The sequence below is a fragment of the Carassius gibelio genome, chromosome B21 (assembly GCF_023724105.1).
Source record: "Carassius gibelio isolate Cgi1373 ecotype wild population from Czech Republic chromosome B21, carGib1.2-hapl.c, whole genome shotgun sequence".
NCBI lineage: Eukaryota > Metazoa > Chordata > Actinopteri > Cypriniformes > Cyprinidae > Carassius > Carassius gibelio.
Window position 1 is genome coordinate 13,405,309 of NC_068416.1, and position 26,555 is coordinate 13,431,863.

The 26,555-nt window shown below is 37.3% G+C and overlaps 2 protein-coding genes across 2 annotated transcripts; both read right to left on the reverse strand.

Moving 5' to 3' along the window:
- Positions 1 to 9,092: 9,092 nt before the first annotated feature.
- On the reverse strand, positions 9,093 to 11,765 carry LOC127985524 (forkhead box protein I1). Its single transcript, XM_052587545.1, has 2 exons — positions 10,119 to 11,765; positions 9,093 to 10,035 (listed from the first exon to the last, which is right to left on the reverse strand). Exons 1-2 carry the CDS (start codon positions 10,669 to 10,671, stop codon positions 9,512 to 9,514), a joined length of 1,077 nt encoding a protein of 358 aa, XP_052443505.1. The 5' UTR covers positions 10,672 to 11,765; the 3' UTR covers positions 9,093 to 9,511.
- Positions 11,766 to 12,288: 523 nt separating this feature from the next.
- On the reverse strand, positions 12,289 to 21,298 carry LOC127986154 (lymphocyte cytosolic protein 2). Its single transcript, XM_052588392.1, has 21 exons — positions 20,910 to 21,298; positions 20,548 to 20,610; positions 18,548 to 18,594; positions 17,760 to 17,834; positions 16,980 to 17,014; positions 16,848 to 16,888; positions 16,575 to 16,758; positions 16,375 to 16,484; positions 16,236 to 16,281; positions 16,065 to 16,130; positions 15,879 to 15,907; positions 15,338 to 15,357; positions 14,971 to 15,090; positions 14,863 to 14,884; positions 14,756 to 14,768; positions 14,538 to 14,631; positions 14,365 to 14,405; positions 14,225 to 14,277; positions 13,179 to 13,253; positions 12,901 to 13,050; positions 12,289 to 12,805 (listed from the first exon to the last, which is right to left on the reverse strand). The coding sequence occupies exons 1-21, from the start codon at positions 20,985 to 20,987 to the stop codon at positions 12,677 to 12,679; spliced, it is 1,491 nt and encodes a 496-aa protein (XP_052444352.1). The 5' UTR covers positions 20,988 to 21,298; the 3' UTR covers positions 12,289 to 12,676.
- Between the last annotated feature and the right edge of the window lie 5,257 nt (positions 21,299 to 26,555).

Consider the following 26,555-nt stretch of genomic DNA (forward strand, 5'->3'; position numbering starts at 1 on the left):
GCGACCCGGGGCTTGTGAAGGCATGTTCTCCACCTCTGACAGCTTTGCAGTTCATAAACTCCTGTCAGCCCTGTCATCCAGCTCACACTTGAGTGCACCATACACCCGCCCATTTGGAGATCAGCGCTCAGATCTAACGGGTCGAACGAGAGAAAGCCACCGGTGACAAATGAGAAACCGCAAGTGACAAGCATCTGTGTGACGCGTGCAGAAGCTCCCTGTACGATACAGAATGTCCCAAGAGTGATATAAAACAAATTCATGTCATTCTATTCCAACACCCTCATTACTGGTTCTGTATAAAACTTTCAAGCCACTCCTCTAATAAATGAGTGGGGTTTTATGGAAATACTTCCCACAGACATGCAAAGCGCAGCTCCCCTCTTTTAAATATTAAGCGGCATGTCTTTTATAGAGTTTTATGGTTTTGGAAGTTAGGCCAATGGCAAGCGGCCAGCCGAGTAGGTGGTGCCTCCGAATGACAGATGGGTAGAGAAAGTGATGCTCTGATTTATCACACTCTTGCGTCTGTAGCCACAGGCTTTAACAGAAGACCCCAGTCCTCCATTAGGAGGGAAAATACAGCATTAACGGATGTAGATGCATGTCTGAGATCCAGTTTAGCTGTAACTCCAGGTTCTTGATGTACTTTATGACTTGAAGATCTGAAAGTATGGAAATGAGACGTTTGCATGTCCACCTGTACAGACTTGTAAAGACCCCAGTTAGGAATCATTTGGACTGGTGCTTGGAAATAATACGTTTCTCCGGCACATATTCCAGTGTCGCATTTCATAGACAGTTAGGAGATCTGAATAATAGTCCTTGCGCTTCAATAGAGGGAGTTTGCATAATTCTTCTGATTTTGTACTTGGGTGTGAATATCTAATGATACTGAGACAAATCTGTTGGCTTTGGATAGACCTAATATTCTGGCCAGACGATGACAAGCCGGGATTCTCCACGAAAGTCGCCAAAAGCGTCTGAAGGTGTGAGAGTGTGGGTTGTTTTCGTACCCGGCCTCTCTCAGGCGTCCTGAAGGAAACCCGTGGGACTGGTGCTGATCTATGGGGGTAGAGAGCTGGGTTATAGGGGTCCGACAAGCCATCAACGAAAATGAGGCATGCTGGGGCAGGACATGTGCCACAGTCAGTGGTTTTTACTTCATATCTAATGTAATCTAGGACTGATGTTCAATTCACTACCTACACAATGATCTGCGCTAAGAAAGAGCTCTCTGTATAGTTTCGCTTGCACTTTTCCTTCCTTGAATTTATTTTTATGTTGACTTTGCATGTAACCAGCTTGTTCCTCATTTTAGAAACCCTTATGATGCTTAATGTTTTTGCATTAAAAAAAATTGTGTAAAAAATCTGCTCATCTGTTTTTTTTTTTTTTTATAGCTTTGGTAATTTATGGAGTTTTGCTATGAAATAGTATGATTTGTAAAGAGTGTATGAATGTTTATGGCATAAATCAGGTGAAAATTAAATGAATGAATGAATAAATAAACGTATTAAGCGTATAAAAGGTGAAAATAAAAAGCTACCACATGGAACTTTAAAATGTAAAAAAAGTTAAATTAAAACAGCAACAAGGCAACATGAAGGAAATTCTTTAAAAGCAAGACTGCTGATTGCATTTGTGCCACAAGTTGACAATAAATAAATAAAAGAAGTTAACTTTTTGTTTTTTAATATGTATATATTATTTGAATGCATAACGTTTTTAAGTTTGAATTGCATTTTTGATATTATAATTTTAATAATTTCCTTCAGGTGGTCTTAATCCCCAGAATGCTGTCTTCTTTGGCAGGAGTTCAGTGAAGCTAGACAGACAATTAAGATTATAATTCCCCATTCCTGATTTCATTCCAGCACCAATTTTCCCTCCATAATTACATGCAAATTGCCACTTTAATTACTGTATAAGAGAATCTGGAATACTAGCCATGTCAGACAAAGTTTATATCTGTGAGAATTGCCAGTCTTTATACTAAATCAAGCACACACACACACACACACACACACTGCACAGTGTCCTTAGGCAACTCATGCATTGGTTTGCTGTGACACGTGAAAACCGTCATGGTGAATGTAACAGTTTTGCACAGACATGAGCTGTAACTGAATCTGGAAGTGTGCTCATCAATAAACATGACATTTTCCAAGAATTACTGGGTGGTTTCTGCGATTTTGCTCAGAATAAGGAACAACAAGCAACCGTGTAGATGTGACAGAAACCATTTCAGATAATGGATGAGCAATAGAAACCAGAAAAGCTCACTGAATATGTACAGCCCAACCCCGCACTCATTCACAAACACTCAGAACAGTGAATATCACTTCATGTGACTGAGATGTACTCGCAAATATGATTGAAGAGAAATAATGAGAGCATTTCTATAATGAATTTATTTTAACGTGTTTTATTCATTCTTATTACTGTATTTCAGTTGATTATGTATAGTGTTCAAAGGTTTGGGGTCAGCAAAATCTTTTTTTTTTTGAAAAACACTAACACCACTTTTATTCAGCAAGAATGCATTTAACAGATCAAAAGTGACAGTGAAGACATTTTATAAGGTTACAAAACAATCTATTTTATGCAATTGCCATTCTGACACTGAATACTGGAGTAATGAATGCCCTTTTTGTCAACACGGGAATAAATTACATTTTAAAATACATTAAAATTAAATAACAATAGTTATTTTACACTAAAATAAATACCACCTTGATGAGCATAATTGATTTTAGAAACATTAACATTCTCAATTAAATTTTGTATATATATATATTAGTACAGACCAAAAGTTTGGACACACCTTCTCATTCAAAGAGTTTTCTTTATTTTCATGACTATGAAAATTGTAGATTCACACTGAAGGCATCAAAACTATGAATTAACACATGTGGAATTATATATGGAATTATATACATAACAAAAAAGTGTGAAACAACTGAAAATATGTCATATTGTAGGTTCTTCAAAGTAGCCACCTTTTGCTTTGATTACTGCTTTGCACACTCTTGGCATTCTCTTGATGAGCTTCAAGAGGTAGTCACCTGAAATGGTCTTCCAACAGTCTTGAAGGAGTTCCCCGAGAGATGCTTAGCACTTGTTGGCCGTTTTGCCTTCTGTCTGCGGTCCAGCTCACCCCTAAACCATCTGGATTGGGTTCAGGTCCGGTGACTGTGGAGGCCAGGTCATCTGGCGCAGCACCCCATCACTCTCCTTCTTGGTCAAATAGCCCTTGATGCCTTCAGTGTGAGTCTACAATTTTCATAGTCATGAAAATAAAGAAAACTCTTTGAATGAGAAGGTGTGTCCAAACTTTTGGTCTGTACTTTATAAATATATATGTATGTATATATATGTATATATTATTTTTTAAAGAATCATTAATACTTGATTGTTTTCCACATGTATTTAAATGAAAATATATCTGTAATGTATGTGTTTATTTAGTGTGAAACCATTTCTTATATAAATATAATTTATTTATTCACCTTAAACCCTTTAACCATCTCTCTTTCAATAATTTCTTATAAAGGCGCAGAAAACTGAATTCAACTAAGCTATAACAATTTGTTTTAAAATGAACATCTTTGTGTAAATTCATTTGATAATGAAATCCTTCTTTCAGTTCATCAAATTTCTGTTTAAATTGTGTTTATCAGACAGCATTTAAAAAAGCCTGTTGCTTCATTTCTTACATTTGCTTTCACTTTTCACTGTTGTCATTTATACACTGACCGTGATCATCTCCTCAGAAACATCTGCTCAGAAGGTTTTCTCCACACCTGCCCTTGACGGGGCCGATGGGCATCTTTCATCAAGTTGTTCCCATCTATCTCCCCATCGGGCCTTGTGTTTACAAACAACACTGGCCCATTGATGTGGCATGTGTCAGTAAACAGAAGGCACACTTACAAGAGACAGCTCAACAAGGCCAGACAGCACTGGAGCTATTGTGTGTGTGTGAATGGAGATGAAGGAACGTGTGTATGAAGGGAGGGCGAGGTCTCTATGGTCTACAGATGTGTGTGAGCGTGTGTGTGTGTGTGTGTGTGTGTGTGAGCGGCACATGCCAGGTTTATCAGCCAATCTGTGATGACCTGGTGATCATGAGGTCCCTGTTGTTATGCTCAGACACCAAGACTGAGATCTTTTAATGTTACTTTAAGTGGATTTAAATGTGTGTGTGTGTGTGTGTGTGTGTGTGTGTGTGTGTGTGTGTGTGTGTATGTTTATTACGGACTCACTAAAAACATAAAGTGTTTCAAATGTCCCAGCAAATCACAAAACATTCAACTTTAGCATATTGTTCCCGAGTTTTTTTTTTTTTTTTTTTAAATACCAAATCAGCATATCAAAATGCTTTATGAAGTTGGCTTTGCCATCACAGGAATATATAAATATAATAAAAAATATAGTATTTACTAAGTGATTATCTTTATTAGTATTTATATATTTTGAATTAAATTAAATTAAATTAAATTAAATTAAATTAAATTAAATTAAATTAAATTAAATTAAATTAAATTAAATTAAAAATTTTGGCAGATGATTTGGGATTTGGATTTGGGAACTAAATAAAATTGTTCCAGAAACTTTCTCTGTTTCCAGAACATTTCAGTGAGTTTTTTTTTTTTAAACAAGTGAACCTATATACAAAATGTTCTCAAATGGTTATTTTCAGGTTTTATTTAATACCTAAACATTTACAACATGCTGTGAACTCAAAATTGTTAGCTGAAAAGTAAAACCCCATGAGCCTCACCATATGCAATGTTAAACACATCAGTGACATTTTTATTGGTTTATTGAACTCTAAGCAACTTAAACAGCGTTTAGTACAGTATCACATATACATTAGGCCGCAGGCACGAATCCGATCTAGATGAGAGCAGAAGACAGCAGCTATAAACACACGGCACACTCTCTGTGTTTTGAGATTCAATCAATCAGATCAAAGTGACACATCTAAATGTAGAGTCAATTTGTTGTGAGGAGACAGTGAATCGTGTGTTTTGACAATAAACACCTGAGGAATCGAGAGCTGGAGGGAGGGAGGGAGGGACTCTGAGGACATTTGTCATGCGCTGCCGCTGGGCCGTAAATCTTCACATTCATGCTGCTAAAATAGTGCATTTACTCCAGTAGGCAGCATCATTCATTCATTCACTCGCTTATTTTTTATACAAATCGTAAGTTTAGTATTTTTCTAAATTATTTTCACTACAAATTGTATTATTAGCATAAAAAAGTTCGAAAAATAAACAGTATTAACATGGATTTCAAAATGAGTTCAGTGGAAGCAAAATTTTTCACATTTCTGTCCTTCAATGTATTTATGGCCTAACTATTTAACTAGGTTTTTATTTATTTCTTTAGCAGTGCATTTATTTTATTTTAATTTAATTTAATGTTTAATTAATTGTATTATCCATTGTACAGTATTATCAATTTAAGTGAAAAATTTGTTAGAAAAATAAGCAGAAACATTAGCATAGACATTTAGAATGAACTAAATGGAAGCAAGAATATCTAAACTTTTTGTAAAAATGTAAGTAGGCACTTTTCTATTTATATATATGTAGGTATATAATTACTTTATTTGCTTATTTATTTTATTTAATTTATTTACATATTTATTTATACAGCCCATGTATAATTTTTTTCCTTTACAAATTCCATTACACCATTAATTTGTGAATGTATTGCAAAAGAATCTTTCTTATTTTGCACACATTTTTCAAATGTGTTTGATTAGTGATCTAAGCAGTCCAGAATCTTCAGCAGAACTTACATTCGTCAAACACTGTGCATTTTTCATCAAATTTGACAAAGCCCCAGGTTTTTTGCAGTTTGAGACTTTTAACCCCTCTGTATTGTGTCGGGGCAGGTAGGAGGATGGATCTGGTTCAGGGAACTGAAAGGTGAAACCCTGTTGAAACCTGTGAATAACAGCTGAATCACTTCTCTTTAATCTGAAGGAATGATCTTCCTATTTTACATCAGTGTTTTATTTTCCGCCTTCCTCATCCAAATGAGACGGTGGAAGCCGTGCACGAGGCACTTTCCCTCCGTTCGGTGAGAGGGGCTGAAAGACGATTCCCACGGGAGGAATTAGTCAGCAGGTCGCCTCCTCAGCATTTCTTTAGCTGCTTATTCGGCTTCTTTCATGACCACTGAGGACAAAATACTTATGTAAACCTACTGGTCCAAATTATCAGCTTGCTGAATCGGCCTTCAATTAACTATTCAAATTTTCTTTCTTTTTAAAGTATCTGCACTCCCAAGTCTTGACACGCAGTAATAAAAGAACCACTGAGTATGCATCTCAAATTCTATGGGATCTGTATCCTACTATTCAGTGAATGCCAATCAGCAGATTCCCTCCCCGAGGGAACAAACGAGTAAGGTATATTGCACGATATAATGTACAATGTCAGTGTACCGGCCCCATTCAAATCAGTCAAAGCAAGTAAGTTCAGCTCAATTTTAACAGCGTTTCTGCCATGATGTTGGCTAACACAAAAAATGATTTGCACTTGTCACTCATTTACTTAAAAAAAGACACTGCAATGGAAGTGGAAGTGAATGAGGCTGATCTTTAAATGTTAAAATGCTCAGTTTTTCAATAATGAAGCCACAAGGCATAATTAATATGCATGATAAACGTGATTTAAAAACGTTATACTACAACACTGCAAAACCTTAAAACAAATGTAAAAAAATTACAGCCCAAAAATTGTAAAGTTGTAAATAAGGGTTGAGTATGTTTTGCAAGAACAAAACTATTTTAGTCAGTTCTACAAAACGTCAGTTCACCTGCCATTTCTTTGAAATTATTCGTGACATTGATTTTCTGAATGAAAATTGTAAATTTTGGGGACATCCCATAGACGTAATGTTTTTTTTTTTTTACTGTAGAAACTGTATATTCTATGGCCTTACACCAACCCGGCACCTATCCCTAACCCTCACAGGAAACTTTGTGCATTTTTACTTTCTCAAAAAACTAATTCTGTTTGATCCATAAGCATTTTGAAAAATGGGGACATGGGTTATGTCCTCATAAGTCACCCTCTCCTTGTAATAACTGTGTCATAACCATGTCATTATACAGAGTTGAGTCCTGATATGTCACAAAAACAAGAGCACACACACACACACACACACTTAAGTGCTTTTATAAAATTATACGCTTCACATTTATGCTTTTAAATTCTCTAAAATAGGTGCCATTTCTTTCGCTGGAAAACATATCAAATACTATGAAAGTCACTGGCTATCCTCGACTGATTGCTTATCAAACTCCTTCAGAATATCTTATCATACAGGTTTGGAAGAAGTGGAGGGTGAGTAAATGATGACAGAATGAACTATCCCCGGAGTATTCGATAAAGTTCTGTTCAGAAGCTACCAGATATGTTTATAAAGAAATAAATACTCGGAATAATAGAATGTTACATCACAGCTCGGCTGATTCCAACAAAGATGTGTAAAAGATGTGTTGTGAGGAATATTGTCTTTCATCTGAGTAGCTCTTTACAACCAAAGACTTTGAGACCCTGAGGAACAAGTTTTGTTCATATATCTTTTTTTTCCCCGTCCCTCTGGCTGTCAAACCAGTCTTTTCCTCTCGATCAGGGTTTGTTGTTTAACGGTTTCTTCGGCTGTATTCCCCTCACCTTTCTTTTAGCGTGGGTCAGTGGCTGTAATGACAGACTGCAGGTAGTGTTGACAGCTGAAGACACAATCACGTGTTGTCTCATTAAACTTGAAGTGTTCTTGGCTTTTCACACATTAGGCATTTGTATTCATTGTCCATTTTGCAGTCTCTTCTCCTGCCTGACCTCTTCTTTAGTATGTCGGGGCATAAGTCAGCCAAAAGCGCTGATAATTACGACTTGCTCTTCTGCTGCTAATGATGGCTGTTTCTTCTCATGTTTAAGGCCAAACGGTTCCTTTGACGATCTTCCGTCGCATGTCTCCTTTAGTGTGGGATGGATCACTTACTCTTCTGGCAGAGAGCAGGTAGTTCTGTCACTTTAACTGAGCCACGAGTGTTGACATCCACATCTTGATAAGCACTGAATGATAAATTGGATTGAAATACGGGTGAAAGTTTTGCGATGCACTCTTAAACATAAAGTTTCTAAGAGCGGTTTTCACAGCATAGAGAAAACAGTTTTGGTTCACCAAAGAACCCTTCAGTGAACAGTTCTTAAAATAACAAACTTTTTGTTAGTGTGAAAAACATTTGAATAATATGAAAATTCCTTTTGTGGAATGAAAAGGTTCCATGGATGGTAAAGATTCTTTGCAGAACCATTGGAACCGTATAGAAACTTTATTATTATGAGTGTGCATTGCATCTCTGCCATCTTGGAGAACATTCATTGAATTAACTGAATTTTTTCTAATTTCATGGTTTTAATTGGGCTTTCAAGTTGTTTTAATTGAGTACACATGACTTGTATTTTGCTTCAGTCTTTAATTTATAGTGGATGATTACTTTTCAATATAAAGTTTAATCCAGAATATACACAATAGAAACCGCGGTAAAGAGACAACTCATCCAAAAATTTAAATCCTTTTATCATTTACTCCTCTTTGTGTTGTTTTAAGCCTGTAATGCAATAACAATAATAGAAAATATTGTGCTTTTTTTCAAAATACCCTTCGAGTTAAACAGAAGAAAATCAGAACAGGTTTGGAATAACATGAATGTGAATAAATGATAAACTTATTTTATTATGTACAAATATAGTATTCGTTAATATTTTAAATGAGCTTTTAGTTTTAGTTCACTTATTCTTCATTTTAAGTTAATTTTTTTGTCATTTTGTTATGTGCTTTTGTCATTTTATTAGATTTCTTTTCTTTTCTTATTTCAGGTTTAGTTATTTTAGTACTTCAACTTATCCTATATTAGTTCTCGAGGCAACATTTTTATTTTTAGAGTTGACGGTTTTACTTAAAGCATTTATAATAGTTTGTTACTGCACCAAACAACACTGTTTGGTTGAACTATCCCTTTAACCATGAATATATAACAGCACGGTACAATTTGCGAATATGCATGTTTATTTTGGCAAATACAGTATATATTACAATCACAAAATATAAAAAGTGAACAATACAAATACAAAATATTGAAAAATGGACAAATGCAAATTTTTATGTCAAAGGTCAGTGCATTTACGCATGTTCCAGGCTTCAATTAAACAGAACTGTAAAAACAACACAAACCACAACAAAAAAACGGGACTGGGAGCAGTAGCCCGAGGCGATTACTGTTGTCTTTTAGCTGCAACATGAATTAGATGATGTCAGCAGGTGAGTCTGAGAAGAGCGTGTGAGGGCGTTCACACAACTGTCTGATAGAGGGAATCTCCTCTGCATTTCTTCGGACCTGCTGACTCAGGCACTGCTGTGGGAACTTGGCTCACGATGCAGGCCGATGTGTTCATACCTGACGGTGCTATGTCCCATGCTACACCTCTGTTCCCTCCCGCGGATACAGCAACTCAGAGGAGCCCAGCACTGGATAGAGCTGGCTGCTGTACTGGTTGAGCATAGAGTCACTATAACTGTCTGTGTACAAAGTGGGCGAAGTGGAGACGTTGGATGGGATGGGATGAGGGATATGGGTTTCCCATTGCGGCACGTTAGTGCTCGGGGAGTACGAGCCATACACCCCAGGCGGAGAAGATCTTTGGCTCAAAGGCAAAGTTAGGGGAGATGGGAGAAGAGCCTCTCTTGAGCCTGAAGCCACATCACCCATTTGACTTAGAAAGCCGTTTAGACACGGAGTCGGATCTGTGGAGACCGGAGAGTTTCCTCTCTCCGAGGAGTCGCTGGGCTCTTTAGGACTCGATAGAGCCGAGTCCGATCCAGAATAGCCTTTTCCCTCCTCTTCAGCCAGAGAGTCAGACTTTCTCTTCCTTTTGCGACGGAAGTTGCCATTATCGAACATCTTCTCACAGTTTGGGTCAAGGGTCCAGTAGTTTCCTTTACCTGTTAAATAAAGAAACGTTGTTATTTTGCCAGTTGAACTCAACTAAAACCCAAAGCAGTGACAGAAGAAGAAACATTCTGACCTGGATCACTGTCATCTCGGGGCACTTTCATGAAGCAGTCGTTGAGTGAGAGATTATGCCGGATTGAGTTCTGCCAGCTGGCTTTGCTCTTGTTGTAGAAGGGGAAGTTGTCAGCCACATACTGGTAGATCTGGCTGAGAGTGAGGCGACGGTCTGGGGCTCCGTGTATTGCCATCGCAATAAGTGCTGAGTAAGAGTATGGAGGCCTCACGAGTTTCATCAGATCTTCTTGAGAAGGCAGGGAGAACCAGCTGAAAGCACCGTCTGAGCCCCCGATTCCGCCTGCGGCCACGTATGGCTTCGTCATCCCATAGTGCTGAGGCCCTCCGCTGAGACACGGAGCCGGATTGAGCCCGGGTCCATTGAACCACAGGTAAGGGTTGGAGGTCTGGCTGGCGTATTCTCCGAGATCATAAGCGGACGGCAGGGTTTGCTGTGGACTAGGCACAGGCTGAGTGCTGTAGAAGTTGTCACCATACAGGCTGAACTCTTGGGACTCCTGCCCCATGCTGTGGAACTGGGGTGAAAGGGCTTGAGGAACAAATGACGTCATGCTTTCCTCCTTTTTTTTCTTCCGTTTGTTCTGTTGTTCTGAGTGAACACACCTCCCTCTGCTCTGCTGTCTCTGTCTAACACAGGTGGATTGGTCAGGTGCATCACAGCCTGACACCTGTCTTCACCTGAACTATTTATACAAATTTTGAAACACCTCTCTACTCTGATTGGCTGTTATGGTCACACCTCAGCCCTCATTTGTTTGAAGGGGTGGTGTGTGTGTGTTTGGGGTGGGGGTGGGGGGTATATAAGATATATCAGTAGACTATCTTAAGTTTCATGAGTGACTTGGATGGGTTGACTGTAAAATGGAAAGGTTTTGGCAGTTAAAAGTAATACCGTTCACCTGAATATTTCACACTATAAAGTATTGTGTTTTGACTTGAGCTATTACAGTGAAATTATAGCTAGGCCTAGATAGATAGATAGATTTTAAGTTGATACCTACGTGGTTTCAGTGAAAAGAGACCTATTAAAGATGCACCATCAAGCAGCTGCAGCTTAGTTAATTGTTTACTCTTTAAGATCACTTGTCTTGAAGCATTTGGGGGGTTAAATGTGCCCCTTGTCCCACCCCCCACCGCTCTTTCAACTTGAGATAATGCGTATTCAATTTGAGCCATTCGTGACGTGTCTCAATCGTAATTTACATTCTCAAACAGAGCGCGCGGAGACCCATTCCTCCGCGCGCCGATCAAGCGATTACTCTGCAGGCTCGGAGGCGCGGCCTCATCGCGCACGATTAATATTAAGCTAAATTTTGATTTAGCCATCTTGTGAATAGTGCCAATTAAAAGCTATGTTTAAACAAATCCAAACCACTTAAAAGGTGCGCTCATTTTAAGCGTTGTTCGACGAATTTTAGTCTAACCATTCAATATTTTTCAGATCGGTCAAGTGAATCTCCGTGTTGGCTGTACCGAAAACTGCTTGGTGTGAAAGTGACTTTGTGTGAACAGTGTTATATCACTACGCTATTAGTTTGCTAACGAAATATTAAATCAGATCGTAATATATGTAGGCTACCATTACCTTCTGCAGCAGTGGACGGGTGTGTATCTTAAATCTCTCAAAGCACATGATTTTGGAGGGATATATATATATATATATATATATATATATATATATATATATATATATATATATATATATATATATATATATATAGAGCTAATGAATATGATAATTAGTTCATTTATAATCATTCTTAATAACATGAATCTGATTAGGACACACATATGTCATTTTGGTTTGTTTTACGAGATTTGCAATACAGAACGCAAACAATCCTGACTAGCCTCAGACAGCCTTCTGTAGCCTAAATCGGTTTTAATGTCAGCCGAAGTAAAGAACACGAATGTCAGACACAATATCCGCATGACAAATTTTCAGGAACGGTCACAGTTTCTGTTTGCAGCTCGTTTCTTCGACGAGTCAAATAATCATGTAACCCAATCCTCTTGTGTGCATCTAAACAGTTTGTGAGCATTTAGGGAAACGGTGACATTATTAATGACGGACAGAATGTATTCACAGAAATAAGCACCAAAACACAAATCCTTGTCGATAGTCAACGCGGTGTAATCTTCAATCAGTCCATCACGCCACGTACACGTTCTTGTAGAATTATAAAATCTTTATTGCCTTGTCAATATACAGTTCCTATTTCATGATCATACAAATATAACATAACAAATAGACACTTTAAATCGAGTACAACTGAAAATAAAAGACAAAGACATTAGTTTGAGAAATAACGAAAACGGTCCTAATATTGATAAAGTAGCCTACTGATTTATCATTTGGTTTTTAATATGAACACGTAGGCTATTCAGTATATGGAATGTGCAGCTATGCATTCAAAACGTAGACCTATATAATGTTTTACAGACTACCAGAGTCATATTTTTACAGACCTTTTGACAGTTATGAATGGTGTGCTGATTTTAGAAGAAAAAAAAAAACAACAACTGTATGTTAGTCTCATGATGTAGAATAAATGTTTAATATCTAGCTGGATAAATCAGAGCACATTGGTTCTGCTGGCTTGCTTCTCGGTTCTTAGCATCAATGAGAAGCAGTGGCATGTGTTTGTGCTGGCTGATAATGTCGCTGACCCGGTCAAAAGTTTGCTATAAAACAATAGTTTTACAAACATTAGTCATTACCCATGTAGCTATGGTTAAGGACACAAAAAGACAAACAAACAAAAAATAAGTTTTAATACCTCTGAGGATTTCAGACCAGTGCCTAGCATGAATCCGTTTTGATTTCTGCGGATCTGAATGTTGTAAACTTTATCCTGGTACAAGACCACAAGCGTGTAAGGCTGGTTTGAAGATCGGTTCGAACTGTCTCGCACAAGGAACGTCCCATCCTGACAGAGGGCACATTTCAACAGATTCACTTTGTTAACACGATATCATGACATTTTTATTTCCTAAATTGTTTAAGAATGTAAGAACGAAAACTTTTAAGTGCCATATAGCTACACAATGGTCTCACCCTGTTAACTCTCCTCAGGCAGCTGTCTGCTTCACCGCGGGAGACCTGACCCACATACCAAGCTGGATCCATGTCCTAGAAATGGGGAAATAATAGTATCAGGGCCGAAGATGACTAACAAGCAATGTTTGTCCGTTTTTTTTTTCTTATCTGAAAAAATAAAGATTCATTAAATACAAATAATACTGCTATAAACAAAATTCACAGGATGGTATTTCTTTATCGGAACAGATTTGGTGAAATTTAGCAATGCATCACACTGGATTCTTTGCGGTGAATGGGTGCCGTCAGAATAAGAGTTTAATAAACAGACTAATAGAAACATAATCATTCACACAAGTCCAGTCCGTCAATTAATGTCGACTGAAGTCCAAAGCTGTGTTTGTCATAAATAAATAAATCATTAAGACATTTTTATCTTCCACATCCACATCTTAAATACGCATATTATTGCTGTTTCCAATTAAGAAGACACATTCTCTTAATCAGGAGAGAAATAGGCACATATCAAGCACTATTTGTAAGCAAACAGTTTTAAACAAATATGTAAGTGCATTTTGATGAGACAGAACAACAACGAGATTGACTTTTTTTTTTTTTTACTGGAGGAAGCATTATTATGGATTATGGACTTATACTTTGGTGTGAAGTGATGGTTTAAAGTTAAAAAGCCTTAATGATGGATGTGTGTCTTACAAACACACAGCTTATCACTTTACAAACTGTTAATTGATGGAGTGCAGTCATGTCGATCATTGTGTTGCTTTTATTAGCAGTTTGGACTCTCATTCTGACGGCACCCATTCACTGCAGAGGATCCATTTGTGAGCAAGTGAAGTAATGTTACATTTCTCCAAATCTGTTCCAATGAAGAAACAAACTCATATACATCATGGATGGCCTGAGGGTGAGTAAATTATCAAATTGAATTTTTTCTGGGTGAGCTGTGCTACTATAAAGTGGCCTCCTGTGGCAGCTCGAAGGAAATGAAGTGCAATACAAGGGCGCCATCTGCTGGTTGATGTGTAGCGGTGTGACTCCTGTACCTGCTTGCCGCCCATATCTGGTGCTCTTGCGCTTCTTTGGTGATCGCTTATTGCTTTCGTTCAACAAAATAAAGGATTTAATTCGTTATTTTCATTAAATGTACAGTGAGATTAATCAAACTAATGCAATGCGTGCTCACCCTCCGGCAGTTTTGCTGGTAGTGATCGACTTGGGTGAACACTGAGAAATGTGACAGAAAAGGAGAAAATATAATGGCGTAAACAATATTTGTGAATATCAGGATTTATTTTAGTATGAATTTTTTCGATTTTATAGTGTGAAATCTGATGGTGTTCTCATTGGAATACACACTTGTCTGTTGGATAGGACTGTCCGTGGGTTCCTGGCGGTCTTGGTGAAGGGTTCCTGGTGTGCAGTGGAAATGTATTGGAGTTGTGCCTGACAGCTGTAAGATTTGAAACTTAAACTTAATTAGGGTTCTAAGATTCTTTTTCTTTGCAGATGATAATAAAGCTTATAACAATCTCATCAAATTATGAAAACACACAAAACATGGTTAAGTTACTTACTGTCATCACGAAACTGTTGAAGAAAAAAACATTCAAATTAAGTGTGAGTGATATATCTGTATCAATCTCTCTCTCTCTATGTATTTGTGTGTGCTTCATGTGATTACCTCTTTTCTTTGGTCAGGTTGTCTGTTGGAAAAGCAAAGGTCAGGTTACAGTCTTTTTCTTTTTCTTTCCTTTCTTTTTTTTTTTTTTTTACGTTTTATGAATCTGACCTGTTTGGAGAGTAGCCTTGTGTCACAGCAGAGGCGCTTCTGCGCACCCCTGGTGGAGGAATTGAGCTTGGTTTGGGAATTCTCATTGGGTCCGCTCCTGGCGGCTCCACTACAGGGTGTCTGAAGCAAATGAAATAAAAGCAAATAAAACCTTTCTGAAAAATGGATGACAAATTATATTATTATTATATATTTTTTCAAAAAACAAAGTTTAAGAGTCATTTGCAACTGCAATAAACAGATATACAAGAGAATGTCAACCTTTTGAAATAATAAGGTATACTATTAAATATTATTGTACTAATGTGGCATGTGCAGTTATTTTCAGTTTATCTATAAGAGAGGAAATTAAAGGAAACCACTGTACCTTCTTGGTGGTTGGACAACCTACAGGAAACAATTTAAAGTTATTATGGTGTACTAATATATATGTGTAAATATATGTATGTGTATATATATGTATATGTATGTGTATATATATATATATATATATATATAAAAACAAAAATGGAAAGACAAAAATATTTGGAAAAAAGTACACACACACACACACACACGTCTGGTCAGCTGTCCTTGTGGGGACTTTGCATAGGCGTAATGGTTTTTATACTGTACAGACCATATTTTCTGTCGCCCTACACCTAACCCTAACAGGAAACTTTCTGCATTTTTAGATTTTCAAAAAACATTCTGTGTAATTTATTAGCTTATTTACACGTGTGGACCTCAATTTAGGTCTCCACCATGACACGAGTCCCCATGAGTTTGTGTGAATTCAGGTTTTGTGTGTATTCAAGTCCCCACCAGAATAGAAAAACAAGTGTACACACTCACACACACACACACACACACACATAGTGGCAAATTCTATTTCAAGGTAGGGGAAATTAACAACTTAGCAAACTTACTCTGTCAAGTGAGCATGTGCCTCTTCCGGCTGTGAAGACACAATCAAGTTAAGTTTAGGGTTGTTAAAACACTGTTTTGAAATCAAATCCTTCCCTTTCATTATCTGTATTGTGGCTTTGACACGAGGTCATATCACGGTAATCTGAATTGCATTATTTCTCAAATTATTCTTTGCTAACACTGACCTGCTACAGCAGGAGGCGGGCCTCTGTCCAGAGCTCCTGGCTTTTTACTGCGGTCCACGGCAGGTGCTATAAGAGGCACAGCAAGGTAGAAACCACAGATGGAAAAGGTGGACAAGTCCAACATCATCACACCCAGCTTCTCTTTCAATGAAATTAAGAATACTTCCCTACCTGGGGGTCTTTTTACGGGCCGCTCTTCTCTCATAGGTAGTGCAACCTATCAATCACAATATTGAGTTTCTACAGTCTCAAAAAAGGAGAACCAGAGATGAAGAGGGACACGTGTTGCTTGGAAATATGAAGTACTCACACTTGGCCGCTCCATGGTAGGGGGAGCGGGTCCAGGGCCAGGGCCAGGGCCAGGGCGCTCTGGAGGGACAGGCGGATTAATTCTGCTCACTCCACGTCTGCGGTTATTATCTGATAAAACAAGGCATCCTATCAGGAATTTCCCAAAAGACTGAGACAACATTAGGATGGAAGAGTAGAAAAGTGTCCAGCTCTGCCTACCAATATATTCGCTGTTTTCCATGGGTTTCGCGGGGCAGATCTGCGCCGTGTCTTCATTAGGCTCGGTCGGCGGAGGCTCGTAGCTGTTATCGCTGTCTGACCCTTCCTCTGGGGACTCATAGTCTCCACCGCTAGCTTCACCTTCATCGTTCGAATCAGGATTCTCGTAGTCATCATCACTCTCCTTAATGATGAAAGAATACATGTGTTCTGTCAGTAAGATGCGATGCCGATCGCTTCAAAAATGGTTTTAAAACCAAATACGAGACTTACAAACTCATCAGGGTCCCATGGTTGATCATCATGCTGCTCAACTGAAAACGGTCAGAACAGACTTCTTCTAGACTCTACTTTAAAAGTGTAATTTGTAGCATATATATAGATATATTGTACTTTATGTTATACCTGGTGGTTGTGGGAAGCTGGGAACTGGTGATGGCCTGTTACAAGACACTAAGGATAATTAGTTGTCTGCTGACAGTAGATATGCTGGTTATATAATCAGTCATTTAATAGACTCGCCATCATGTCGTTTCAAACTTAACTAAAAAGATACCACAAAGATATCAAAATATCTTCTTATGTGTTTCCGCTGAAGCACAAGTTTGGAACAAAATGAGGGCGAATAAAGACTGACAGGATGAAAAAAACCTTTAAAAGTTCAGCACGAACACAGACGTCTGGTTGACCACATACTTCGAGTCACATTGTACAGACGAACCTTTTCAAGTCTGGGGTCAGTAGTTTAACACTTTCATCAGGCAACTGATCAAAAGTCATTTATAATGACACACATGCTTCTGTTTCGCACAAATGCTGTTCTTTTGATCTTTTTTTGAAAAGTTCTCACAAAAAGAGTTAAGCAGCACAACTATTTTCAACATCAATAATAAGTAGCATGTTTCTTGAGCAGTGAAATTAAAAAAAGGTGAATGATTTCTGAAGGATAATGTGACACTGAAAACTGGAGTATTCTGCTGGAAATGTAGCTTTGATTCACAGGGAGAAAATATATCTGAATAGAAAACTGTTCTTTTGAATTTTTTTTTTTATTCAGTAAATGCGGCATTGGTGAGCATACGATGATTCTTTCAAAAACATAAAAACAAAAAGCTTACTGACCCCAAACTTTGAGAGGTTATTTCACATATAACACAAGATTTGTGATGGTAGAGATGTACTGGCCTTTTTGATGGAATTGACTGAAATAATCCCATCTTCTTCTGTTTGTTGACTTCCTGACAAATCTTTGAGATGAGCCTAAAAGTATAAGACAACGCCAGTTTCACATCCTCAAAATGTAACTACCATTACTGGCACACATTATTAATTAGTAAGCATTTTTAAGAGAAATAAACAAATGTAACTGTTGCTTTTGCTATTTTTATTTTGCTATTGCTTTAAAGTATTGGTTGAGGGTTCAGTTCAAGCAGGATGTGGTAATTTTCTGTCCTCGTTTCTGTGCACCTGACAATGCTTACTAAACTAACAAAAATCACTTGATCATAAAGTCACTCTTACACCTAAATCGCTTAAGGGGAAAAATTAATAACTTCTGCTTGTTTAAGTGTGATTGAGGTGTGGGTGTTTTCAACAATTTCACGCCAAACGTGCTCTGCAAAACAGTTTCTGCATCAATGCAATGGTTCCTGCCACATCTGCTTCTCTGGTTTATCTTTCCTGTGCACGATTTCCTCTTAATGTCACGATGTCATCGCTGGGGTTCTTGCACACTTTTATACAGTAAAATAACATGACAAAGTAATGATCTACAGTTGTTTTAAAAAGATTTTAAAGCACAGTGACTGTATTTTTAAAATCAATAAATAAAAATAATGTATTTGAATAATTTGGATATATTATTCTAAAATGTATGGCAAATAAATTCACAATGTGTATTTACCCAGTATAGATTAAGAAAGAGGAATGGCAAACACACAAAATAAGCACAAAAAAATACAACCAGTACTTACGGCACATGCAGCTTAGGGAACTTTTGAAGGTCATTGTCAGACAAACTCTGAAAAAGTTTTAAGATTTAAGATTTTAAGTTGATCAAACTGACAGAGTTACATTTTCAGCGACATTACTCAGTGTCACATTTCCTTCAGAAATCATTCTAATATGCTGATTTGCTGTTCAAAAACATTTATTATTATTATTATTATTATTATTATTTCAGGATTCTTTGATGAATTGAAATATCCAAAGATCAGCATTTATCTGAAATAAAAAGCTTTTGTAAAATTATACATCATGTATATATATATTTTTTTTTTTGGGGGGGGGGGGGTATATATATAAATCAATACTTTTATTTAACAAGTATGCTTTGAATTGATCAAAAGAGATGATGAAGACATTTATAAAGTCAAACGATTTCTACTTCAGATAAACGCTGTTCTTCTGAGCTTTCGATTCATCAAAGAAACATGAAACAATTCTATGCAGCTGTTTTCAACATAATAATGATAATAATAATCATTTTATTATTAGCAGCAAATCAGAATATTAGAATGATTTCTGAAGGATCATGTGACTGAAGTAATAATTATAAAATTCAGCTTTTAAAATCAGAGGAATGAATTACTCCTATGAATACTGAGATTATTTTAAAATATATTCAAATAGAAAATAGTTTATTTTAAACAGTAAAACTATTTCAAAATTGTATTGTTTTTGCTGTATTTGGATTAAATAAATGGTGGTGTTTTTTTTTTTGTTTGTTTTTTTTACTTTTGGCTGGTAGTGTGTATATGCATATGTACACTGCATGGCCAAATTTAAATAAGCAAAATACTAAAGAGTCTACGGTTGGATCATTATCAAATTGATTCTTATGTTTCTGGCTTTTTTGTATCAATTCTTTTAACTCTAACTGATACAGTGTGTAGCTTTTAATTGCTTAAACAGCCATATTTGAAAGATGTGCATGTCCATATTCCAGGATGACAATGTCATAGGGCCCAAACCATGAAATAATGGTTAAATTAGCATGAGCAACACTTTTCATGTATATATTTCATTGTCCTGACCTGGAGTTGACTTTACGGAGTGGTTACAGAGGCTCACCTATTGCAACATCTGAGCCATAAATTAATGTTGTGACATTACATAACATCAATGAAACAATTCCGTAATGAACACACAGTGATATCAAAGCTAAAGGCTGTGCAATGATATATTAGTGTGTGTTTTTTGGACAAGCTGAATCTAGCACATCCCAAAGACTTTCAGCGATTTTAAGCTCAGGACTCTGCGGTGGCCAATCTTTCACAATTTGAGCCACAATCTTGGCACTTTCATCCTAGATTACATCCATCTTCCGACATGATTATTTAAGCAATAAAATCTATGCACTGTCAGTTAGAGTTAAAAACATATTTATGACTGCTATAATGATTCGCTCCTTTAAAAACATTAGAAGGATTATTTGAACATAGATATAAACACATTTAGAACTAAGAACTTAATTCTAAACGATTAGGAGTTGGTTGTTTGGAAATAGAAATTCTTGAGCGAGAACTCTTGAGGGTTTTTAGAGGTTAGCAGTTTACTTGGTAGTTAATTTCTAATAACAGCACTTCCGTAATTGCTGGATCAAGGGAAACATTGACACCACACTGAATCAGGCCACAGACATCTGTTTTGTAAAGGGAATTTTTGTCTGTGCTCCATAATGGATATAAATATTTAAGAAAATGCTATTAAATTTTTTTTTTTAACAAATGCAAAAAAAAAAACGTCTTTAAAAGCAAAGACATTTAATTTTCAAAAATGCATAGACCTATACTAAATTAATCATGACATACAAAATAATGATTACATATGCTGAAAACAGTTGCAATTCTTATTTCTAAATGCCTCTTGAATTGATTAATTTCCCCTTGCTGTTTGCAATCAGAACAGACCGACAGTTTTGGGTTGTGACATACTAAAACTGCTAGACTCAGTTTTTTAACAACATACATACCAGGAACCTTTGTCCATTGATGTTATACCGTGTCACGACCTTATCACAGCCGGTAAGATTCCGCTAAAGATAATGAAAAAGAAAGTATGTCAGCTGAATATACAGGCTCAAAGAATCTCCAGCATAACGTAATATTAAATATCATTAAATATCAAATATAGGTCTGTAGAAGTACATTCTACTCTATTTAAGATTCACTGATGCATAACAAATGTCTCTCAGTTTTAAATAGTATCGAATTCATAGTACATGTGCTGAGCTTCTATGAAAGAAACGCTTTAACAATCCATTAATTAGAACAGACAGGTTTTCAATTTCACTTCATATTTTAGATTGAAACATAGAAAGAGAAAGCAACTTACTTTCTTCAGAAAGTCTGCTAACCGTTGTGAATCCCAGCTGAGAACCTCGGATTTGGATGGATTACTATCAGAACTCATTATTCCAAACGCACTACACTTGAATGAATATCAAATCCCAGAAACCAACAAGCATTGAAAAAAAAAGTTGTCACTTTCACTGTGCCTGACACTATGTCTACTGAGAACACTGGTGCCAAATCAAAAAAAGAAAATCAAAGGAGAAAAGAAATCAAAAGATAGTTCTTCAGTTACACAATCACTCAATTTCCAATGTAGAAGCGGGGGGAGAAACCCTCAAAATCCAACAAACATTTTCAAAAATAACTAAAAAGTCCAACACCCCGGATTTGCCCGAGCACAGTATGAAAAGAAAGAATGACATCTACTTCCCCATAGACTTCCTGTTAATGATGTTGTGACAAATAGGGGAAGTACAGCCCCTTCATGAAAATAGAAGCTATTTCTTAATTTATTATAATTCATACCCCTCAGGTAGACTAGAAGCACTGGCCATTATGAACTACGAGAGTCAATCTGATGTTCATTTTAGTTTAAAACTCCATATGTTTTGGTTATCTGCCTCATTATCTACATCTTACCAGTTACACATGTCATGTGATTCTTAAATGTAGGTTTTGAATGTTGAAATATGGCTTAACCCTTGCTAGTTACATAAGATAACAAAAGCAAAGTCAATATATGAGCAGTACTTCGTAAATGATTTTAAATTTAGAAGTTTACAAAACAAATGATATAGTCATCAAAGTTCTAATATACACCATCATTTTATTATAGTCCCTTTTTAATTTCATCTTTTAGTTCAGAGCTTCATTCCCCATTAGTTTATGTTTCTGGGGTTAAATATTTAACTTATTTAAAAATATATGTAACCCTTGGTAACCTTGGGTTATTTAAGCCTTTACATTATTTCTAGAGTTATTAATCCCTTTATATTTTTGATTGTAAACATTCACGTTTAAGTTCGTTACTGTGTTTATTTTTAAGAGTGTTCACCTATATTTATAACCTTCAGTATGCAAATATGGGTGACAAAAATCATTCATTTCAATTTGATTGTAAATGTAATGGTCCCACCCCCTTAAAGGGTTTGTGTATTCAGATTGGTGGATTAAAATCCCTTATAAGGGGAGAACCGTTGAATGAGAAGAGGAGAAGAGAATGAGTAGACGTGAGTTTGTTTGATCCACGATGGTTACATTATCAAAAATTTACTATTTTGTTATAAAAAAGATGTTTTTGGCAAGAATTCATCTGTCAGTGTTTTGACAGCATTTCTGGTGTTTCTATCACGGGTATCACATCAGAGGCAGATCAATAATAGACACCACACAATATATGATTTTTTTTGACAAAAAAAAAAATCGTTTGCGACAAGCCGTGAATCAGGCCACACCCCTCGATTGTTCGGGGATGCAAATCGGGCTTAAAATCGGCCTTAGAAACAGCTAGTGTGCAGCCAGCCTAAATGTCTCGCACATGGCATTGTTTACATTTGGACTGGAAGCCAGTTGTTACAAGTGTCTGTGTACGGATCGTCGATAGAGACTTTGAGGACATCGCTGGATGACGGACTATGAGAGTGCTGAGGACTGAGAAGTTTCTCAGGTGTTGGTGGTGGTGGGGTGGGTTAGTTAGAGGGTGTGCCTGAAGCGTGAATTCATATTCAGAAAGGCATGGAAAACAAATAACGATTGCTAGCGGTAGCCTGTTACAGAAATGTATGGTAAGTACAGCAGCTCCATAGTATAAACAAAGTACCTGCAATCGCAAACCTGCAAATCGGCTCCCTGATGCCCGCAATTTATGTACAGTATATTTACCCAATGATATAACTGGGTATGCGGGATCGCGTGCATGTTGATGAGAAGCATGCTCTACTGCTGCTTGGAATTCCTGCCAACACAGAAGTATCTTATATTGCAGAAGTTGTACAGAAAGTTAAAATCCTTGGAAGAGTGTACGTCAGAGACACTAATGGAGCTTTTCCACTGCATGGTCTGGCTTGGTATGATTTACTTTTGGGGGGTATTCCACTGGGTACAATACACTGGTTTCCAACTGAACCGCACCATTACCAAAATGTGACATGTAAACTCTGCTGATCATGGATTGGCCGGAGAGAATTGTCACTACCTGCGTCACTGAGCTTGCGACACAGAGACAAAACAGAACGGCTAGATTTAAATCAGCACAGCCAGTGAAGGATCGAATGCAATTGTTTTGAAAGAGCACACCGTTTTTAACAACCAAAATGTGGCTGTTGAGGAAGTACAGATGTTCCTCTAGTTGATAGCAGAGGAGCGGATCCAGCAAAAGCTTGATGGGGCAACGCAAAATGTTTTTCAGGAGTCGCGATAGTAGAGGCAGCGCAACAATAACGACATGTGAATAACCCCACCCACTCTAAAGCAGGACTAAACTGCAGTGGAAATGCAAACCATGCCAAGCCGAGCCATTCGATTTTCTAGTCCAGATGCATTGGAAAGCACCTTCAGAACCTCTGAATCTGGAGAAGATTTGTATTTCCCCTTTCATCTCCTTCGTCAAAGTTGTGGTGAAGCTTTATCAGAATTTCTACAGTTGTAGAAAAAGTACAGTTGAAGGAGGAATAATCTCTCCCTTTATCTGCTGTGAAGGAGTTAAAAGCTGACATTCAGGAAGTGAGTACACGGTTAGATGAAGGCCTAACCTCTGTATCAGTTTCTTCATTGATGCAAGGGTTTAAGTCAAAGACAGATAAGAGAACTGAAACAAATCAGCCTTCAGAAGTACACATGCTTAAGAAACAAGTACAAGACTTACAGCAGCAATGAGCTGTTTGAGTATGAGCCACAGTCAGCCAGTTAAACATGTCCAGCCTCAAGCCAAGTCTACTCCTTTTACTGTTCGGAGACCTAGAAAGAACAAAGAGGATTCTTTTTGTTACCATTGTGGAGAAGATGGTCATATTGCCACAAAGTGCCAAGCTCCAGAAAACTCTGCACAGGTCATTAAGAAGCTGGTGCATTTCATACAAAGAGGTAAAAGAGATAGAATGTTAATAAATCCAAGTAGTAACAATGAGAACCAAGCTTGTTTGGCAAACATAAATCAGACTAGAACCAGTGGGTCAAGTAGTCTACCCAAGGGATTAGTGGACCCTGTGTCAACCGTTTTAGCTCTATTAGACAGTTGATCTCAGTTCACCATTGTGTTCGATCCATGGTATAACAGATACTTACCTAATGTGAAACTGCACCCTCTCACTGGTCTGTCACTTTGAGGAGTAAGCTCCTCCAGCTACCCATACAAGGGGTACATCATGATTGATGTGTCTTTCCATGCTCCTATCACATGTGTTGAGGAGACCCAGTCACTTCTGGCCTTGGCCTGTCCCAGACCGAAATGTTCACAACAGGTTCCTGTGATAGTTAGCACAAATGCTAGTTTCTTCCGTCGTCTTGTTACCCATACGAAAGATACTGGATCAACGAATGTAGTCCACAGTTTACGAATCCAGACAGGATCACAAACATTCAGTGTACCTCACTCACTCTTCAAGGAAACCACACTGACGGACCTGAAAGGAAATTCAAGTGGAATGGCCCGAAATACGTTGAGGTCCCTTCCAGAGGCAAGCAGATGCATATAAAGTGAAGTCTGAAAAGCACCTTAGAGATGATATCATTTTAGAGGATGTGCAAAGACCATCTGTGACTCGAGCTCAAGCTGACAATAGAAATCAAAGAAAGTAGTCAAGGAAAAAGGAAGCAACTTTAAAAGAGAGTGAGGTCGTTGATGCATCATCGGACAGAGTTGCTAGTAACAGTTGCTATTACAATCCAGACAGACTGCGGAACTTGCAAAGACCGATGCATACCAGATCATTTAGACCGTGAAGAAGATGATGACGAAGAAGAAGAACAGTAGGTAAACAAGTAGATAGACTAGAAGATATTTCCCAACCTGTCCCCAAACTGGCAAAGATCTACGAGTTGGAAGGAGGAAACAGTCAGTCTAGTCATGCTTCCGAAGAGACAGAACAGGTACCATCGACCGAAGAGGAGAATAAAGCCTCAAGTCCAATTGAGCTACAGTGACTTTGGCCAACCCAAGGTTTAACGATTGACCATTGTGCATCAAGGGATGGTGATTCACAGTAAAGATTCGTCAGAGTGGAAGAATCGTCTGTCTCAAACTTTATGATGTCACCCAATGGCCAAGTGTTCCAGTCGTGCTGCTACCTTCACAGCCACTGTTCAGAACTTGAAAGCCAAAACTCTCGAGAGGGCAGGAGGCCCTACATATTTACCATTTAAATTTAACATTCAGACTGATAATTAACAACTATTTTATCATTTTAAAAGACATGGTTAAATAGCGGAATTTTTGTAGCTTTATTTTAAAACTAGCACCCAAATTTTTGTATTATGGGAATTGTGCTGCTATTTACCAGCTGAGAACCACATTTGCCAAAAAAACTAAAAAAATTCAGATGGTGAGAATGATGTGGATCGCGACCTTCAACAGGGACAGCTGGTTCAGTTCCTGAGTTGTTCGCATATAACACCCACAACTGGAAACTATGAATTTTAAGCTTTCAGTTGCTCCTGTTCTAGGGGTTAGTTCATGGAAATATCACGGGTAAAAGTGCTTCCATCACTGAATATCCAACTTTGATGTAGCTGTAAAGTGTATTTGCTTCACAAACCTGTAAACGGATGTTCAGATATGATCATCATATTACATGTACTTGATTTCATGCACCAAAACACATATAATGCCCCTGCCTTGACACAGTTATTTCCATTTCCTGGCTTGCTTACAAAATAGGAGGTGGTTCGGTGGGTGTATTAAAATCTGTTTTGAGGGGGAAAGTTAGCTGTCTTGATTCAGAGTAAAGTCATCCTGTTGTTTATACAGGTCAATGTTTTAAGTGGCTCCCACACTGAATAGTTTTTTATTTTATTTAAGTGGAAACTATGATTAAACATGGTACATTTTTGGAATGGCTTTATAAAAAACTTTTTTTTATTGCTAATTTTAAATTCAATTATTTGAGCATTTTGTGCTCAATGCTTGAGATTGTTTAGAAGTCATTCTACAGTCGCAATGGCTACATGTTTGTTTTCGGAGAAGTTTACAAAACCTGTCATTGATGCTCAGTTTTTCCTCATTTTTGCTACAAAAGACACATTATATTTCCTCTTTATCTATGCACAATGGCATTTGTAGGCTAATGAAAGGACAGAACCGTCTGGTATGTGTCACATGTGTCTGTGCTGTGTGAACAGCTGAGCTGCTTCCCTTTACAAATGAACTTTTTTGGCTATTCTTTTGTTAGAATATTTTGTATAATAATAAGTTTCTTGTTGTGAATTGGCATTTATTTATTCTAAATGTATTCAAAATTTTGATTGAATCCATTTTGTTGATTATATTGACATGTACTGTATATTTTCATTTGCCAGTAAATTAATGGGAGCCAATAACACCACCTGGTAGTTACGTAAAATATAAAACAAGAGCACCTAAAACCTTTACTTTATAGTAGTATTGGTAATTAGTCAAGCAGGAAATGCTTACTTATTGAATTAAGTTTTATAATTTTTAATTAATTGTATTATATGCACTCTGTGTACTTAT